The following is an 18640-nucleotide window of genomic DNA, read 5'->3' on the forward strand; positions in this document are numbered from 1 at the left end:
GCAGACCTGATAGAAATCTTTGTATGAGATTTAGACACCCTTCTTGAAAGCAGCCCTCAGTAACTGGATCCTCCCAACTCCCTCAGCCTTGGCCATGCAGAAACAGGAAGTAGGAGTTATTACTAAGTGATTAGATAACTAGTTTTTAGAATTTCCCTGTTCAAGTTTGAAAACTTGAAATTGCTATAATAATTGAATTAAATTTTCACGGGGTATACTGCATAAGAAAAATAGTTAAGTTTACATATACAGTTGTCCCTTGATATCCATAAGGGATTGATTCCAGGACCCCTGGGGAAACCAAAATGTACAGATGCTCAAGTCCCTGATATAAAATGGTGTAGTGTTGACATATAACCCATGCACATCCTTCTGTATACTTCAAATCATCTCTAGAATAATTATAATACCTAATACAAAGTAAATAGTTTTTGCACTGTGTTTAGAAATAATGACCAGGAAAAAAAGTTTGTACACATGTTCAGTATAGATGCGATTTTTTTCTTTGAATATTTTTCTTCTGTGGTAGGTTGAATCCATGGATTTGGAACCATGGATAGAGAGGGCCAACTATATTTTCTAATAGTTTGTGTTGACTTTGCTCCTATGGAATGTATGTTAAGAACTTTGTCATGTTCACAGACACTCCCAAAATACTTCTTTTAGGTCCTGACAACTCTGTATATGATCTTCAGTGCCCTTCACCTGGCCGAAGTATCCTCCCAGGTAACATTCTTTGAACTCACCCAAGCAGTCACCAGCTCTTATGCCAATCTCGCTTGACATTGGTTCCCATAACATAAGTGATAATCTTACGTGTAGGTTCCCTCCTTTCATTGTAGTATGCATCTTGCTGCTCAGCTGCCTTTCACTTAATAGAAGCAGAGCTGGAGAAGTCATTTTTAACCAAGCTTAAACTAACAAAACAAAGGTAGAGAGATACCCTACTGTAGTATAATAAGAAATGTATTTGGTCTTTGGCCCTGGTTCCAGGCACAGAGGTCTTAAAACCCTTGTCATTTCCTAAGGTGGATAGTGTCAGAATTGAATTATAGGACACCCAGTTGGTGTTCATTAGAAAATTGCTTGGTGTGTGGCAAACAAAACAAAACAAAACAAAACCCTACACATCTGGTCACAGAAGTGTTCAGTTTGAGAGCAGAGTAGGAGAAAACAGTTTGTTGCCTTCACCTAAAACCAGAAATGACAGGATTCCCAAGCACGAAGTATTTTGAAGACCATTTGGTATACCCTTCAACTCTGGAATTCTGGCTCTGGCCTTGTCCTAGAGAAATTGGCACTGTTCCCTTGTCATTAAGCTTTTTCTTTTCTGAATGGAACATCACCCAAACTCTGTTCTACGTAATGGTTTTATGTATTACTTGAAAAAAGTTTCTATTGACAAGTAAGTTTCAACACTGAGTTTCTATTATTTCAGGAATTTGCAGAGCAGTGATGTCCCAAAGAATTCTTTGTGATGATGAAAAGGTTCTATATTTGGCTATTGAGCACTTGAAATGAGGCTAGTGCAACTGAAGAAGAGCATTTTAAAAAATTATTTTTAATTTTAATTAATTTAAATAGCCACATGTGACTAGCTGCTTACCATATCAGATAACCATAGCCTTAGTGCCTTTATCATTCAAAAGTACATTGTGAACTTGGAAGATTCAAATAAACATACTGTGGTTACCAAGCATATTTGGCCATAGAACATTTAGAAATAATTCTGTTACATGACTAGTATTTTGAAGAATGCATTTCAAATACTATGACAGAAAAGAAATGTAATTGCCTTCCTTCTTCCTGCCACACTGTAGGCCTGGCTGAGAATACATGATTCAGGATCTTGGTATGATCCTGGAGTTGGTGTAATGCAAGAGAGTGACCCTGGAACACAGTGAGAGTCATATAAGTTGCAATTGAAAAATTAAATTCCTTTTTGTGTATGCCTTGGGTTATAAACCCCTAAAATGTAGGGTAGTTGTTTTTTTGTTGTTGTTGTCTTGGTTTTGGTTTTGATAGTTAGGATACTGAGCATTCTTGATATCACATTTCCAATTTTAAACATTCTTACAATTATGTGTAAATGCGGAGAACTTAGACATTAGTCAGAATTTGGTACAATATACAGTAGCCAATTACCACAGGAACTGAAAACATTGGCAGATAAGGCTGTGGTCTAGGAGATAAAATGCAGCCCACACTAGCGAGCATCAGTATTCAAGCCAACTCTTAAATTAACCAAATGCAGCCTAACACCTTCATATCACACATTTCTTTTTTCCTCTCACTGTTATCACTGAAATCATAAGTTATATGCACAGGAAATAATTCTTTCACTGAATAATGAAAACGTTGGGATACAGAATACCAACGAAGGAAATGAACAAATGCTGCTCTCACCAGGCCTCATGTCTGCAGCACTGGGACTCAGCACGCCCTCTTCAAAGGGGATGTCCATTCCTACATCCTCTGACAGTAGTCTGCAAAAAAAGCAAAGCAAAGCGCGTCAACAACTATGTAAGACTTCATTTCTTTTGAAAGGGAAACCCACAGAGTCCAGGATAACATTTTCAACTCACTTAAAATAAACCACATATGGGGACTGAATCCACTGTAAGTGGTCCCAAATTGAAGACTTTCTGCAGTTATGGTAAATGAGAACAATGGACACCAATTTCACATGCTTACATCAAGTCACTTCTGCTAGCTCACTTAATAAACACACACCAAGTGGGAAACTCAGAAATAGGAAATGCAAACAACTAATACAATATACTTCGGGGACATTTAATATATATATATATTTTTAACAACAGGGTCAATATATGTGTTTTGTACACATCTTTTACTCTGTAAATTTGAGTATTTTAATTAAATTCCCATGGACAGAGAGGGAGAGCATATTCTGTTGATCTCAGTTTTCATTTGTAAACTAGGGATATACCACCTACTTCACCAGGTTGTTTAAAGATTAAGCTACAAAAGTAAAGTGCCTAACACTCCTGAGCAGACATAGACTGATGTTACTTTTCTTCCTTTTTTGAATGTTTAAAGAGTCACTGTGAATATATGTTGGTGAAGATGGCTCTGGTCATGACTTCCCACCTCTTGTTTCTAATCAGTGCTGAGCCCACGACCATCTGTATTAGCACATTTGGTAAGAAAAGTGTAGGGAAACAGGAAATACCAAAGGCAATTGTGACGAATCTATATGTTCTTCTAAGAAGCTGACCACTGTTCATGATAAATTTCTCTTGATTTATTTTCATCCCTGGACCTTTGTTCAGTAAGTCCCCATTTACCATAATATATATTTCTTCTCGGTGAGTTTCACTTCTTCTCGGTAATTTCATTCACCTAGGGTGAATCCTTATGATGTGGGCACTAACCTAATTTTAAACATGATAAACCTTTATGTTAAAGTTCTTAATTTAGTCCCCTTCTCCCTCTCTTACTGTACTTTGCACTATGTAACGCTGGATCTACCAAACCTTTGGAGTTTAATCTACTTCTCCAGGATGCAAGTCAAATCCCCTACTGTCAATAAAGCACTATGATGAAAGAAAATAATCTGCACCCTTAGTGATTACTGCATTTGCTTCATTTATTCAACAAATATCTATTAAGTGTCTACTATGTGCCGAAGATATAGAGGAACAAAACAGACCCGTCTCATTCTCGCGGTGGAGTTGGGATGATGGAGCTAATACAATGACCCCTACCTTCAAGAACTCAGTGCTGCTCCCCTGGATAGAGGTAAGTGCCTGTGTACTTACCTACCAACTCCTGAGACCCCTTCAAAAGCTCAGCATCAGGGAGTTTCTTTGTCCACATTCTTCCTGTGGCTTTGACCCTGTGTGTTCTCTAAAACTAGACCTGTGCCCTGGTAGTAAAGGAGCATGCAAGAGGTTGGCATGTAAGACAGACAATAATGTATCAGCAGGAACAAGGTAACCTGTGCCAAACAGAGATACACTATGATAGGTGGAATCAAACCACGTTATTCAGCAACAAAGACTGGGGAGGTATGCAAAGAGAAGATCTGCACCAGGCCCCAGTTTTGAAAGTCCTAGGACCTAGAGGGACAGATGTCTGGGTATCCCACGATCCTGCAGTTTTTGGAATTCCTTACAATGATCTTTGTCATTTTGTGTGTTCTCCTTGACATCAAACCTCTCGTACCTGTCAAGTAGCAAAATGCTGCTATTAAGAGCCACTGGATTTAAATCTTAGTTCTATCACTTACTGTGTTGGATTGAATTATTGAGCCTGAAATACTCTAAATGCACATGTACATTATTTTTCTAGTTATCTGCCTAAGAGTCAACCTTGAACAAAAATAAAGACATCAGATTTCTATCTGCCTGACAGAGCACACAGGATGTGGGCCTTGGCATCAAAATAAATATGATGGTTTTAAAATAGATAGGATCAGCTTAAGTTTAATAGATTTTTTTTTAAAATTGTGAATTATGGGCAACATCATGAATTAATTGCAGGAGTCCTGCCTGGATATGAGGTTTTAGTTCTGAGTTATAGTTCTGCTGCCAGTATCAACAAGCTGATTAACTCTGAGAAGATTAGTTGACCATTTCTGTGATTTTAAAAGGGGATAATACCCAACATCACAGTGACTGTTGAGAATAAATATAATACAAATAAAAGTACTCTGTAAGTCATAAAGCACTGTCTGAGTTTAAGGTATTACATACCCTCCACTTAAAACATAGTACAGGAGCAGTGGTTTAATTAGAGTATGTGTCATGGTTGGACAAATCATAATTAAGGTCACTATAATTTGGGCATTAGTCCAGGTAAAAGATAATCTTATTACTGCGCAAATCTCCACAGAGCCTAGAAATGCTCCTCAACTCATTGATGTTAGAAAATACAGCCTTTGCCTCTAAGTGCTCCTTTTCAACACAAAGCAGAGACCCTGTGAAGAAGGCACAGATTTCTTCCCCCTGTGTTAGCATGCACTGGGGGAACAAAAATGCTGAAGGCTGTGATCAGTGGATGACCCAAGGAGAGAGATTCACACAAACCCATGGATATTAAAGAAGGCTAGGCCGGGCGCAGTGGCTCACACCTATTATCCCAGCACTTTGGGAGGCTGAGGCGGGCGGGTCACCTGATATTGGGAGTTCAAGAACAGCCTGACCAAGATGGAGAAACCCCATCTCTACTAAAAATACAAAATTAGCTGGGTGTGGTGGCGCATGCCTGTAATCCCAGCTACTCGGGAGGCTGAGGCAGGAGAATTGCTTAAACCTGGGAGGCGAAGGTTGTGGTGAGCTGAGATGGCGCCATTGCACTCCAGCCTGGGCAAAAAGAGCAAAACTCCGTCCCACTCCCCCCCCAAAAAGAAGGCTATAGGGACATGTTAGAAAACCCCTGGGACAGAGGGAAAGCTGAGCCAGAATAGCCTAGAAGCAAATCTAAGAGAAACCCAAGTCACGCTCTTTGTAAATACTTCAACCACATTCATACATTAAGCCCATAAACATTTGCAGAAATGAAGTGGCCAAACAGAGCAGTTGGTGATTAAGCAGGACAGTAGTTTTATGATCAATAACTGAAGCCTCTCAAGATCTGTTAGGTAACACACCAGTCCAGTGTAAAGGTCTGTATTTTACTTTATCTATCTGTAGCCTCTACTTAATTTTGAGTTTCTTTATATTCTTGGAGCTAACCAAGAGGTTGAGGGAGTTGTAAACACAAGCCAGGCTGTACTATGGCTGAAATAGCTACATGTCTCCATCTAGAGGATGTATTAAAACTGCTTCATGGTTTCTTTGCTGGATGGTACTGTGACATTAACACCATGTGTGTTAGAAGATCAATGTATTATGACATATTGATCTTCACCAAGTATTTCTGGCTCTCCGCCTTCAGAGTGCATGGTAGTATTGCACTTTCCTGGCCCCTTTGAAGTTAGGGTAGCCACATGACTTGCTTTGGCTAATGAAGAAAGAGTGAAAGGGAGAGATGTCGCTTCTGAGCAGAAGGCTTAGGAGCAAGCGTGTGAGGAGCCACATCCTCTTCCCAAATTGGTGGCTGTGGAGGGGCTCGGCCAGGCTGTGTCCCGAGTGCCTCCGATGAGCAGAGGCCTCGACGAAAGCTTGCTGGAAATGTAAACAAGAAATGAACTTTTGTTGTGTTTTGCCCTGAGATATTGTAGTTACTTGTTACCACATTACGATCTAGCCCATTCTTACTATATAGCTGGCCTTTATTGTTTCAAAGGGAATATTTGACTTATGCTATGCTCAAAAATTTATTTCCTGATTTGGGTAACCAATTTTCCACATTCTTAGCCCAGATTCATATTGACAGTAAATATCTTTATGTCTGGATTGCTAAAGCATCAAAGCATATAGGAACAAAAAGCTTGAAAAGACACCGAATGCTTTTAAATATTCTGTAAGATTGAGTATTAATATATCACCTTTAGGGTTTTTGTCATAGCCTTTTACCACTTGCCAATTTACTTAACATTTTCTTTAGATTGACTTATTTTATTAAGGTTATTTTGAGAGGAATGTTTGTATCACTAGTGTACAGGTTGAGTATCCCTTATCCAAAATGCTTGGGACCAGAAGTATTTAAACCTTCTGACTTTTTTGGATTTTGGAATATTTGCATTATATACTACAAGTTAAGAATCCCTACTCTGAAGATCTGAAATCTGAAATGCTCCAATGAGCATTTCCTCTGAGTGTTGTGTCAGCACTAAAGAACTTGAATTTTGGAGCATTTTAGATTTTGGACTAGGGATACTCAACCATTATATGTAAACTTAAATCACTCACGTAAAATAAATGGTGAGTGATTTAAGTTACATAAAATAAATAACTTATATATAGAAAAAATTAAATCTAATAAAAATAAAATAATACTATTAAATTTAAGTTAGAAACCCCTGGAATCTCACTCAGAGGTTTTTCCTCTTTGCTAAAAAAGAGATGTTAGGAAGTGTTGGCTAAGTCTGACAAGGTGTAAAGCCATGTATCATTAAAAATACAAGAAATGCTATATGAAATAGCATACTCCAAAAGTTATTAATATATTTCCAAGCTTAAAAAAATAAGATTAAGTCCACAGGTGCCAGAAATAAAGAGTTATTATAGAAGGCTGATAAAAACCTAGCACACAGGGTTCTTGCACTGGACACAGGACTTAGGGTCTCACAGCATAAGGGACCTCCTGGGATGGAAGAAAGGCCTAGACCTGAACTTCTATATAGGGCTCTGGACCTTCAGGAACTTTCCCCTTAACAAAAAGGGGATGGAAAAAAACTCTCTCCTCTGGCCTTGGAAAGCATGGTCTACTTGAATCTTGGGTAGAAAATAAAAAGCAACCAGTAGGAGCTGGAGACACTAGTTGTGGGCCGCTCATGTCTCAATTTATATTACCTGAATGATGTAGAAATGAATCAAGAAATTAAGATGAAAATTCATCTAGGATCACTGAACACCTAGGACCCTAGGGTTCCAAAAGAATCAGATGTGGGCCAGGCGTGGTGGCTCACACCTGTAATCCCAACACTTTGGGAGGCCGAGGCAGGTGGATCATGAGGTCAGGAGTTCAAGACCAGCCTGGCCAAGATGGTGAAACCCCGTCTCTACTAAAAATACAAAAATTAGCCAGGTGTGGTGGTGCACACCTGTAATCCCAGCTACTTGGGAGGCTGAGGCAGAAGAATCGCCTGAACCCGGGAGGCGGAAGTTGCAGAGAGCCGAGATTACATCACTGAACTCCAGCCTGGGCAACAGAGCAAGACTCTGAATCAAAGAAAAAAAAAATCAGATGTGAAACCACTTGGTAGTGCTTACTTCTACAAGCAAGTTTCACTGGAAATCCAATTAGGCGCAAGAAAAAACTCTCTGAAAGATGAGCTCATATCAAAAAACCCTATAAACTACACTTGGGAAAAATACTTTGAGGGATTTCCAGGAGATGCAATAAATAGAAAAATTAGCAATAAAAGTAATAAAATAAAAGAATAACATGAAAGAGGCCATAATGATTAAAGAATAATATCTAAACCTTTGTTGTGTTAAACCACTGAGATTTGGGGTTGTTATAGCAGGTAATGTCACCAAGACCTGAGTAGCCATTCTGCTTAAAAAAGAAACATCTAAAACATAATACTGCATAAGTGTTGACAAGAAAGTGGTATTTTTAAAAAACAGAAAAATACTAAACACAAGAAAGCATTACAATATTATTATTATTATTTATCATTATTAGTAGTATTTTTTGGTACAGGCGTCCAGGCTGGAGTACAGTGGTGCAATCTTGGCTCACTGAAACCTCCGCCTCCTGGGTTTAAGTGATTCTCCTGCCTCAGCCTCCCAAGTAGCTAGGATTACAGGCACCTGCCACCGTGCTTACCTAAGTTTTGTATTTTTAATAGAGATGGGGTTTCACCATGTTGGCCAGCCTGGTATCAAACTCCTGACCTCAGGTGATCTGCCTGCCTCAGCCTCCCAAAGTGCTGGGATTACACGCATGAGCCACTGCACCTGGCCAGCATTACAGTATTAATGCCCAACGAAACAGACTTCAGAAAAGGCATTATGAAGACTAAAGAAAGTTATTATTTAGTGATACAAGGAATAATTCTTCAGAAGATGTAATAATTGAGAGCCAATGTGTTCTTAACTACATAGCCTCAAAATATGTAAAACAAAAATTGAAAATACATTATAAGGCAAGATAAATTTCATGGGGGAAAATCTGAGTATACCTCTCAAGAATTTATAAATTAATTTGAAAAGAAATATATAAGAATATGGCAGATCTGAACAATGCAGTAATATAGCTTGATCTAATGGAGAGATCTGCAGTCAATAAAAACACAGTTGGTTTTTTTTTTTTATTTGAACTCACCAAAACTTACCATACATGATGTCTCATAAAATACCAAAAGTCAACATCACATGTACTATATTCTCTGACTTCGGGGCCATACCTCTAGTTATCAATCACAAAAAGTCTCCAATCACAGTTTGGAGACTAAAAAACACACGTGTAAGTAACCAAACAATAAAGCCCTGCACATCCAAACTTATGAAAGCATCTAAAGAAGTTCCTAGAGGAAAATAGATAGCCTTAAGTTCAGATGTTAGGAAATAAGATGAACTGAATTAGCTAAGCATTCAACTCAGCCCAGGAAGTTATAAAAAGAAACATGCTCTTAGGAGACTTGATGCTATTTATGCTAAATCTGTGCACCTTCTCTAATGATCCTGAATACCACCAAATGGAGAAAGAACGGTGATAGAAATGGAATTCTCCAATTTGAGAATGGAGCCCACGTATATTCGTAGATTGTGTGTTTCTGATACTTACACTTCTTCATATGGAAGTCTAATTGCAGTATGTGACAGAGAATGAAGGACAACAAATGCAGAACTTTTGGACATAAATGCACCTTCTTGCCTTTAGAACAGGTACAAAATTAAGCCCATTCTGCATTTTGTATTTTTTCAACGTATCTGAATCTGGAGGGATTTGACTGTTGTTGTAGGATTAGCTTTGCCTGAGATTAGGTTCTTTTTAACAGGAAATGAGCAGTGAGCCAAGAGCTGGCACACACATACCAATAGCATTTCTAGATGGTAATGTTTCCTGACAGACACGGATATCCAGCAGCAGGTGGCACCCCTTTTCAGGAATAACCATTTTTACAAGATTGGCCACTGAAATATATACCTCCATAAAAAGTAAAGTAGCAGGTCATGACGTGGGGTCCATTGTTCTTTAGAAAAATACTGACGGTTATGCTGATATATTTTGGGAAAATGATTACATAAAGAGAAATACCTCTTGTGTTAAGAGTTCCTTAAAACTCTCCTGGCTTCTTTCTAGTCTAGTAAGATCTGCTGGACTGATAAGGTTGCTGTCTCTAGAAACAGAGATAAAAAGAAAAAAGAAAACACAAACAAAACCTTTCATGAGGTGCTTGCCTTCCCTCGTTAAGAATATCAATTAGCCTATGGGCTGGAGGACTGCCATTTGAGGGTTCTTGTCTGATAAAGTAGGCTGCTCCATTTAAGCCAGCAGTACATGGCACCCTGTGAACCACAGAGTACTTATCAAATTACTCAAAGTAGGAGGTGAGACTGAAGCAGCACTGAGCTTCACACTTTGCCTAATCAAGCTGATCCCAAGACAGGAAATGCTACAATAGGAAGCTGGGGTCAAGCCCATGAAATAATGCTCTTTAGCAACAGTTTGCCAACCCAGCTGGGCCTCTCTCATCCTAGAACAGGTAAGCACTGTGGCCAGGCAGGGAGAAGCATCTTAGAAGCCAGCCAGCTGAAGAGAGATGAAGGAGCAAGGTGAGAGCTGGAAACTGACTGCACACAGTAGGAAGATAAGCGCCGAGCACTCGCCTAGACACCACCTTCTTTAGGGAATGTGCAAAACCGCACAAACCACAGCTAAACATTCTCAGGTTCTCAGAGGTGGGGGACACGACGCAGCCTCCTTACCCAGAGTCAGATTCCAAAATTTTGCAGGGAGCAAAAAAATCACTTGTAGCTCAATGATCCTCAAACATTTTCTTGAATTGTTCCCTGAATAGAGTGTACATGGCTTTGTATGTCAATTTTTTTTTCTTTTTACAGTTAGGCTTAAACATGAAAATTTGAGGAACGCTGAGCAGGAATAGAAGGAAAGCCTACATTTTTATCATTTCAACCTCTTTGCTCTTCAGAGAATAATTAACTCCTTGGCTGTGAATGATGGATGCATGGAGAATTGTACCTCTTGCCTGCAGGCTGTTTGCCAGCTTCTTTTAATATTTTTCCTATAACCTTAAGATCTGTGAATAGATTTGTTTGTTGTGGAGAAGATTAAATTAGTGGCATAATCTCACACTGGAGAGGGGCATATACTTATTTAGGAAGTGAGTTTACAGTTCACAACCAGGATGGCTCAAAGAGATCTCAAACTGAACATGTTCAAAACCTAATCCCACATCTTCCTCTACGCAGATCCGCTACCTCCTACCTTCTCTGTGACGACTTTGAAAAGTGTCCATGAATTCTTTGACACTCGCTTCAAAAGGTGGAGCCTAATTTCCCATCCCTTAAGTGTGGACTGAACTTAGTGATTTGCTTCTAAAGAACAGAATAAGGTGGAATGGATGGTAGGTGACTTCTAAGGCTAGATCCTAAAAAGCACTGTGTGCTTTGTTCTCTCTTGGGTCTCTCAGTCTGGGAGAAACCAGCTACCCTGTTGTAAGGACAGTCAAGCAGCCCTGTGGAGAGTCCATGTGGCAAGGAACTAAGGCTTCCTGTGAAAATCCAGGAAGGAACTGAAGCCTTCTGCCAACAGCCATGTGAACGAGCCATCTTGGAGGCAGATCCTGCAGCCTGGCTAATGTCTTGATGGCAACTTAACAAGATACCTTAAGCCAGAACCATCAGGCTAATACACTCTTGAATTCCTGATACAAACACTGGGAAATAATCAATGTTTGTTGTTTTAAGCTGCTAAACTTTGATATTATTTATTTTATTCATTTATTTTTTGAGACAGGGTCTTGCTGTATTGCCCAGGCTGGAGCGCAATGGAGTGATCTCGGCTCACTCCAGTCTCCATCTCCTGCGTTCAAGTGATTCTCCAGCCTCAGCCTCCCAAGTAGCTGGGATTACAGACGTGCACCACCACGCCCAGCTAATTTTTAGGAGAGATGGGGTTTCACCATGTTGGTCAGGCTGGTCTCCAACTCCCAGGCTCAAGTGATCCTCCCACTTTGGCCTCCCAAAGTGCTGGGATTACAGGCATGAGCCATTGCACCTGGCAGAGATTATTTATTATACAGCAATAGCTAACTAATACATTTCTCATCCTAGTGAATGTCTCTACATATCACCTGGGCACTCAAGCTCCCAAACTGGCATTCACTCTTACTTTCTTTCCTTTCCCACCATTTCTTCCTCATCCAGTTGGCCATCCAATCCTACAAATTTACCTCATCCTCTCCACTCCATTCTCACTACAAAAGCCTTAGTTCAAGTTCATTTTTTTCATGCAGAAACATGGCGACCTTTCTGTTTACGATCTTCATCCCTACCTCCTCCAAATTATAACTAATATCTTTCTTCATCTTAACCTTGACACCACCTTCTTGTGTTTAAATCCTTTCAATTCACCACTTGAGGGAAAGAATTTGGCTTCAGAGAAGGGCTCACAAGGCCCTCTTGACCTGGCCCCTAAGCCCAGACTCAAGCCTCCTTTCTCATTCCCCACTCCCCACTTAGCCTTGCCAATCTTGCTGTCCTGTACTACTCAGTGTGGACAACTCCATCCTGGAACCTCACCTCCATCCCACAGAGTCGGGATCTGAGACCTCACCTCCACCCCACAGAGTCGGGACCTGGGACCTCACCTCCATCCCACAGAGTCGAGATCTGAGACCTCACCTCCACCCCACAGAGTTGGGACCTGGGACCTCACCTCCACCCCCCAGAGTCGGGTTATGTCCCATAGCACCCTGTGCTTACCTCACGCGGATGCTACCATGTTCCCATGATTTCCTGTTTGAAATGTGTCTGCCCCCACTCCTCCCCACTGCCACCCTCTCCACACACACATGAATCTCCTGGGGGACAAGCACACCCAGTGCTTAGCACAGGGCTCAGCACGTGGTGGAGATGAATGAGTCACTATTGAACAACACAGATTTAGACACGTGAAGGTGCCCTGCCCTTTGGGTAAAGTGCTCCTCAGAATGTCTCGCCACATAGTGAAACTTGACCATAAAAATTCTCTTCCAGGCCAGGCGTGGTGGCTCACACCTGTAATCCCTGCACTTTGGGAGGCTGAGGTGGGCGGATCACCTGAGGTCAGGAGTTCGAGATCTGTGGGCGGCAAGCCACCTAGGTGCCAAGGCAAAAGACCGAGGGCACGAGCTGTTTCAGTATAATAAAATACATAAAACAACAAGAGTTATAGTAGATCTAGATCATAAACATGATTATATATGAATATAATAAAATATATAAAGCAAGAGTTATGCTAGATCTAGATCATAGACATTATATATGAATATCATTAATCATTAGTTTGTAGCAATTACTCTTTATTCCAATATTATAAGAATCTTCACTCTATAATGATAACCTAGGAAAAACCAGGCCATACAGAGATAGGAGCTGAGGGGACATAGTGAGAAGTGACCAGAAGACAAGAGTGCGAGCCTTCTGTTATGCCTGGACAGGGCCACCAGAGGGCTCCTTGGTCTAGCGGTAATGCCAGCACCTCGGCAAACGCCCGTTGCCAAGCGGACCGTGGTCTAGCAGTAGTGTCAGTGCCAAGGGAAAACACCTGCTACTTAGCAGACCGGGAAAGGGAGTCTCCCTTTCCCTGGGGAAGTTTAGAGAAGACTCTACTCCTCCACCTCTCGTGGAGGGCCTGACATCAGTCAGGCTTGCCCGCAGTTATCCAGAGGCCTAACCATCTCCCTGTGATGCTGTGCTTCATTGGCCACGCTCCTAGTCCGCTTTCATGTTCCATCCTGTACACCTGGCTCTGCCTTTTAGATAGCAGTAGCAAAATTAGTGAAAGTACTAAAAGTCTCTGATATGCAGAAATAATGGCGTAAGCTGTCCTCTCTCTCTCCCTCTCTCTCTCTCTGCCTCGGCTGCCAGACATGGAAGGGCCCCCTGTCCAGTGGACACGTGACTCATGTGACGTTGTCAATCATTGGAGATGACTCACACTCCTTATCCTGCCCCTTTTGCCTTGTATCCAATAAATAAGAGCGCAGCCTTGCATTCAGGGCCACTACCAGTCTCCGCGTCTTGGTGGTAGTGGTCCCCCGGGCCCAGCTGTCTTTTCTTTTATCTCTTTGTCTTGTGTCTTTATTTCTGCAATCTCTCATCTCCGCACACAGGGAGAAAAACCCACTGACCCTGTGGGGCTGGACCCTACAGAGATCAGCCTGACCAACATGGAGAAACCCTGTCTCTACTAAAAATACAAAATTAGCCGGGTGTGGTGGTGCATGCCTGTGATCCCAGGTACTTGGGAGGCTGAGAAAGGAGAATCACTTGAACCCAGGAAGCAGAGGTTGGGGTGAGCCAAGATCGCATCATTGCACTCCAGCCTGGGCAACAAGAGCGAAACTCTGTCTCAAAAAAAAAAAAAAAAAAAAAATTCTCTTCCAACAAATTCCTTTTGATAAGAAGTTTAGCTTTTGTCAAAATATAATTTAGAAATATAGGTGATGCTTATGGGAGTGTTTTACAAAGAAGTCATCGCTGTGAACCCAATTAGGCAACGGTCACCCTCTGGTGTGGCACATATTGTGCTCTCTCCTCCAACAGTAAAAGCTCTTTGATAATATTAGGAGCAACTGGGAGTGAATTTGAAAGAATGAGGTTCTTCCGAAGGGAGGGGGGAAGAGTAGACCATTGTTTTTCTTCAGAATTGGGGACAATCTTCAATGCCAGGGGTGCCAGCATCTGCAGGACGCCCAAGTGAGCAGCAGAACTGGCTGGGCTCACAGCACAGGCTCCTGCCACCTGCAGCCCCCACTTCACCTGCTCAGCATCTCCTGGGATTTACACTGTGGGAAGACTGTCTGCCTGCCCCACCCTCCTGCCCATGAGATAAGCTCACAAAGGGTCCCCTTCCCCACAGTGCAATGCAAAGGCTGCACTCTTGCAGTTTGACTTCCTGCCCCAAGTAGTTCAAGAGTGTGAAGTCATCCAAATGCCTTGGACAAGCTGGCACCAGAAATATGAACCACAGGAACACACATAGATAAGATACTCCTTCAACTGCTGCTCAGCAATTATATTTGCTGATCTGCAGGACATGGGAGGGTTGTCTTTGACTTTTCTGGAGCTGGAGTCAGCACAGTGTTTCTGGAAGGGCTAGATACTGAATATGTTGGGCTTTGCATGCTCTACAGTTTCTGTGGCAACAACTCAGCTCTGTTGTCCTAGCACAAACGTAGCTATAGACAATATGTAAATGCATGGGTATGGCTGTGTTCCAATAAAACTTTATGGACAAAAATAGGTGGCCGACTGGATTGGGCTTGGTGGGTAGTGTAGGGGGAGGTTTGACAACCGCTGTCCTAGAGTCTAACAACTTAAATAACATTTCATTTTCTTAAAGTTGAATATATTTTTAAAACTGTGAAGCTCTCATATTGGTGCAAGTGGTACACTCAAATGTGTTTCTATAAGGAATATAAATTGAGGTACAGTTTTTGGTTGTAGTCATCAAAATTTTAAATACACATAGCCTTTGACCAGCTGTTCTAAGAATATATAGTGCAGAATACTCACAGGTATATACCAACATATATGTAAAAAGATGTTTACTGTAAAAATACAAAAACAAAACTGGAGGGTTTTTAAAAACAGTCTGAATTTGATGATCATGCAAACATGAAATAATTAAAAATTTCTCAGATCTCTGATTTTTCCAATTGTGCTATGCTGAATCTTCGTTCCCTACATCATGCTATCTTGTTACTTTCAGTTACTAAAATCTAATCTAGTTTAAAACAGCCAGTTTCTCATCTAAAAATTGTATCTCCTTCACTCTCCTACCTGTGCCAACCAAAGCGGTGCTTCAGGGAATTTGGGATAGGAAGGGTTCTCCCATTCCTCCTCTTACCCCAGGATTCTGATCTGTGAAAAGGGCCTGGGTGGGAGAGTGAGGTGGAAGCTGGAGAGAGGCCTGGATCATTCTCTCACTCCTCTTCCCAGCCTGAACTCTGGGAGCCCCTCCCTCTGTTGGAAACTTGTAGGAGTTCCTTGAGGGCCTGTGGGGCCTCCCCACTGTCCACTTCACTGATACAGGAGGACCGGCTTCACTCCACATCTTCCTTTTGTCCTCAGCTCCTGGCACTGCCTCTGGCTGGGGCCTTCTCACCTTAGGAGGCATCTTAGTTTGGAGGGCTTCCATAGCAAAGTATTGCACACAGTGACTTCACCAACAGAAATTTACTCGCTCACAATTCTGGAGGTTGGAAGTCTGAGATCAAGATGTCATCAGGGTTGGTTTCTTCTGAGGCCTCTCTCCTGGACTTGAAGATGGCCATCTTCTCTCTCTCTTTTCACAGTCATCCCTCTGTGTGTGTGCATGTCCTAATCTCTTTTCCTCATAAAGACACCAATCCTACTGGATTAGGGCTTACCTTAATGAATTCATTTTAAAGAAACCATCTCCAAATAGAAGACAGGACTTCAACATATATGGATTTGGAGAGACACAATTCAGCGCATAACAGGTGGGATATTACAAAATGACTCAAATCTACTACTGTCCATGGGGTCACTGCACCCAAAGCACACCTATACCACCTTGTCCCTCCACACAGTGATAGTGTAAGGTCACACCACCACCACCCCACCACCCTCTCACGAACGTTCTTTTCTTTTTCTTTTTCTTTTTTTTTTTTTTTTTTTTTGATATGAAGTTTCACTCTTGTCACTCAGGCTGGAGTGCAGTGGCGTGATCTTGGCTCACTGCAACCTCCGCCTCCTGGGTTCAAGTGAGTCTCCTGCCTCAGCCTCCTGAGTAGCTGGGATCACAGCTGCGTGCCACCACACCCAGCTAATTTTTGTATTTTTAGTAGAGACAGGTTTTCACCATGTTGGCCAGGCTGGTCTCGAACTCCTGACCTCAGGTGATCCACCCATGTTAGCCTCCCAAAGTGCTGGGGTTACAGGCATGAGCCGCCACGCCCAGCCTCGAATGTTCTTTTCATTGGCTCAGGCAGGATCAGGGCAGACCCACAGTCCAGTCTAAGCTGACTTCCAACTGGGCGTGAGATGCCAATCTTCCTTGTGGAAGGAATTTCAACTCTTTACCCAGGACTCTTCTAGGGCAACCCTCACTTGGCTTTGGAGGAGCAGAAAGGGATGCACCCCAGTACTCCTAACAAGGCAGTGACTTCATAATTCCCTCACTCCTCCCCAGTCTTCTGCTCACATGGAATGGGTTGAGTTTGGTAAATCTGAGTCACCTTTTAAGAAGCCTTCAGGGAAGCACCTACCCCAACTGCCAAGAGCTTCTTGCCCTCTGTCTCTTTGGGATAAAGAGTACTTTGCACCACTTTGCCCTCAGCCTTGGACCCTAGTTGTTCATTCAGTGACTTAACAAAATCTTCCACCCAAAATTTTTTTTTTTTTTTTACAAAAATGTAAGTGCTAATCTAAATGCCTATCAGTAAGGGAATGATTAAATATAGCATGAAACACATTATGGTATATCAATGTAAAAAAAAAAAGTCTAAATGTGTTGACATAGAATGGTATTTAAGACGTATCTAATAAAAACTCAAGTTACAAAATGGTACATTTAGAATGATACTATTTCCATAAAATTATATACATTTATATGCATTTTTAGATATGGATAATATCTAGGAAGAATACATTGTTAATAGCAGTTACCTACGTGGAGTAGGTACAGGGGCAAAAGGAATTCCTACATTTGATTCATTTACTTTTCTGTGTTTCAATTTTTAAAATATGAACATGTGGCAACATTTTCAAATAAAAAGGTAATTTGAAAATATTAAGATTCTATGCACTTCTAGGAATTCTGGGCAAATTCAAGTTAATGTTAGAAAAAAAGAAGTGCTTAGTAAGTAGTAATTTCAGTTGTCTATCAGTAGCAGTATTACGATGTCACATCCACTGCCACATTATCGGGGCTCCTGACATTTTCCAAAATAAAGCGTAGGAAGCAGCAGAAATAGCAAAGCACATGAGCTGAAATGTTAGCATTGAAAAGAAAGCCAGAAAAACCCGGGCTCAGATTAATCCATCATTATGGAGGTCCTGCTGTTCCCACTGTCCACATGTCTATTATATTTGTTCATCTTCAATATTTTCTGAAGGTCCGATCTGTGCAAACAGTGGGTATTTTAAAATAAATAAGACACACCTGCTTCTCATGGCTGTTGCTGTATATAGCCTGGCTGATTCATCTTTCGCAATAGGTTGATTTAAATGTATCTAATTCTATCCTTGCATTGTAGTCTGTTTTCCAATATCTGCAGTCTGTTTTCCAATTCAATAGTTTCTCTTTTGTAGTGGTCTTTTCACTTTGGTTTCTTTTACTGTTGCTTTGTCTATTTTGTTAGATTTACTTTTTTTTTTTTCAGTTTTGGATTTTTAAAATTATTTGCTTAAAAAAATTCATTATTTTATTTAATGTTTTTGTCCTTAAAGAAAAAAGAAACTCTTTGATTTTCACATAGTATTTCTCTGACTTTGAAAGCCTTTATACTTTTAAAATTAGCATCGTTTTTGATAGGATCCCTTTAAGGCATTGTTTTCCGTTCCTGTTTCACAGGTGAGGAAATGAGGCAGAGAATGAAACATTTCCATCTGGATGACCAAACCATCAGCTCCTAAAGAGCCGCAGAGGCTGAGAGCGCTGCTGGCAGCCGGCCCTCTGTGGACATTTGCTGAATAAACAGAAGATATGTGCACCGTGTTCGGTCCTTTGGGTGATATCATCCCATTTTTATTTTCTGGATTTCCTTCCTGATGGGTCCATTGTTCCTCATTTTCCTCTAGCATTAAATTCCTTTATCTTTTCATTCCCACACAGTCGCTGCCTGTGGTTGAAAACTGAGTCACCT

At 41.2% G+C, this 18640-nt stretch overlaps 1 protein-coding gene across 7 annotated transcripts in view; it reads right to left on the bottom strand.

The window, feature by feature from the left end:
• The window catches only part of PRUNE2 (prune homolog 2 with BCH domain), a 295929-nt gene that overhangs the window by 41545 nt on the left and 235744 nt on the right, over positions 1-18640 (bottom strand). For all 7 annotated transcript variants that reach the window (XM_054519500.2, XM_054519503.2, XM_054519501.2 and 4 more), the window contains 1 exon segment: positions 2407-2486. In XM_054519500.2, coding sequence (XP_054375475.2) covers positions 2407-2486 — 80 coding nt within the window.

Source organism: Pongo abelii, chromosome 13 (assembly GCF_028885655.2).
Source record: "Pongo abelii isolate AG06213 chromosome 13, NHGRI_mPonAbe1-v2.0_pri, whole genome shotgun sequence".
In the NCBI taxonomy this organism is placed as follows: Eukaryota; Metazoa; Chordata; class Mammalia; order Primates; family Hominidae; genus Pongo; species Pongo abelii.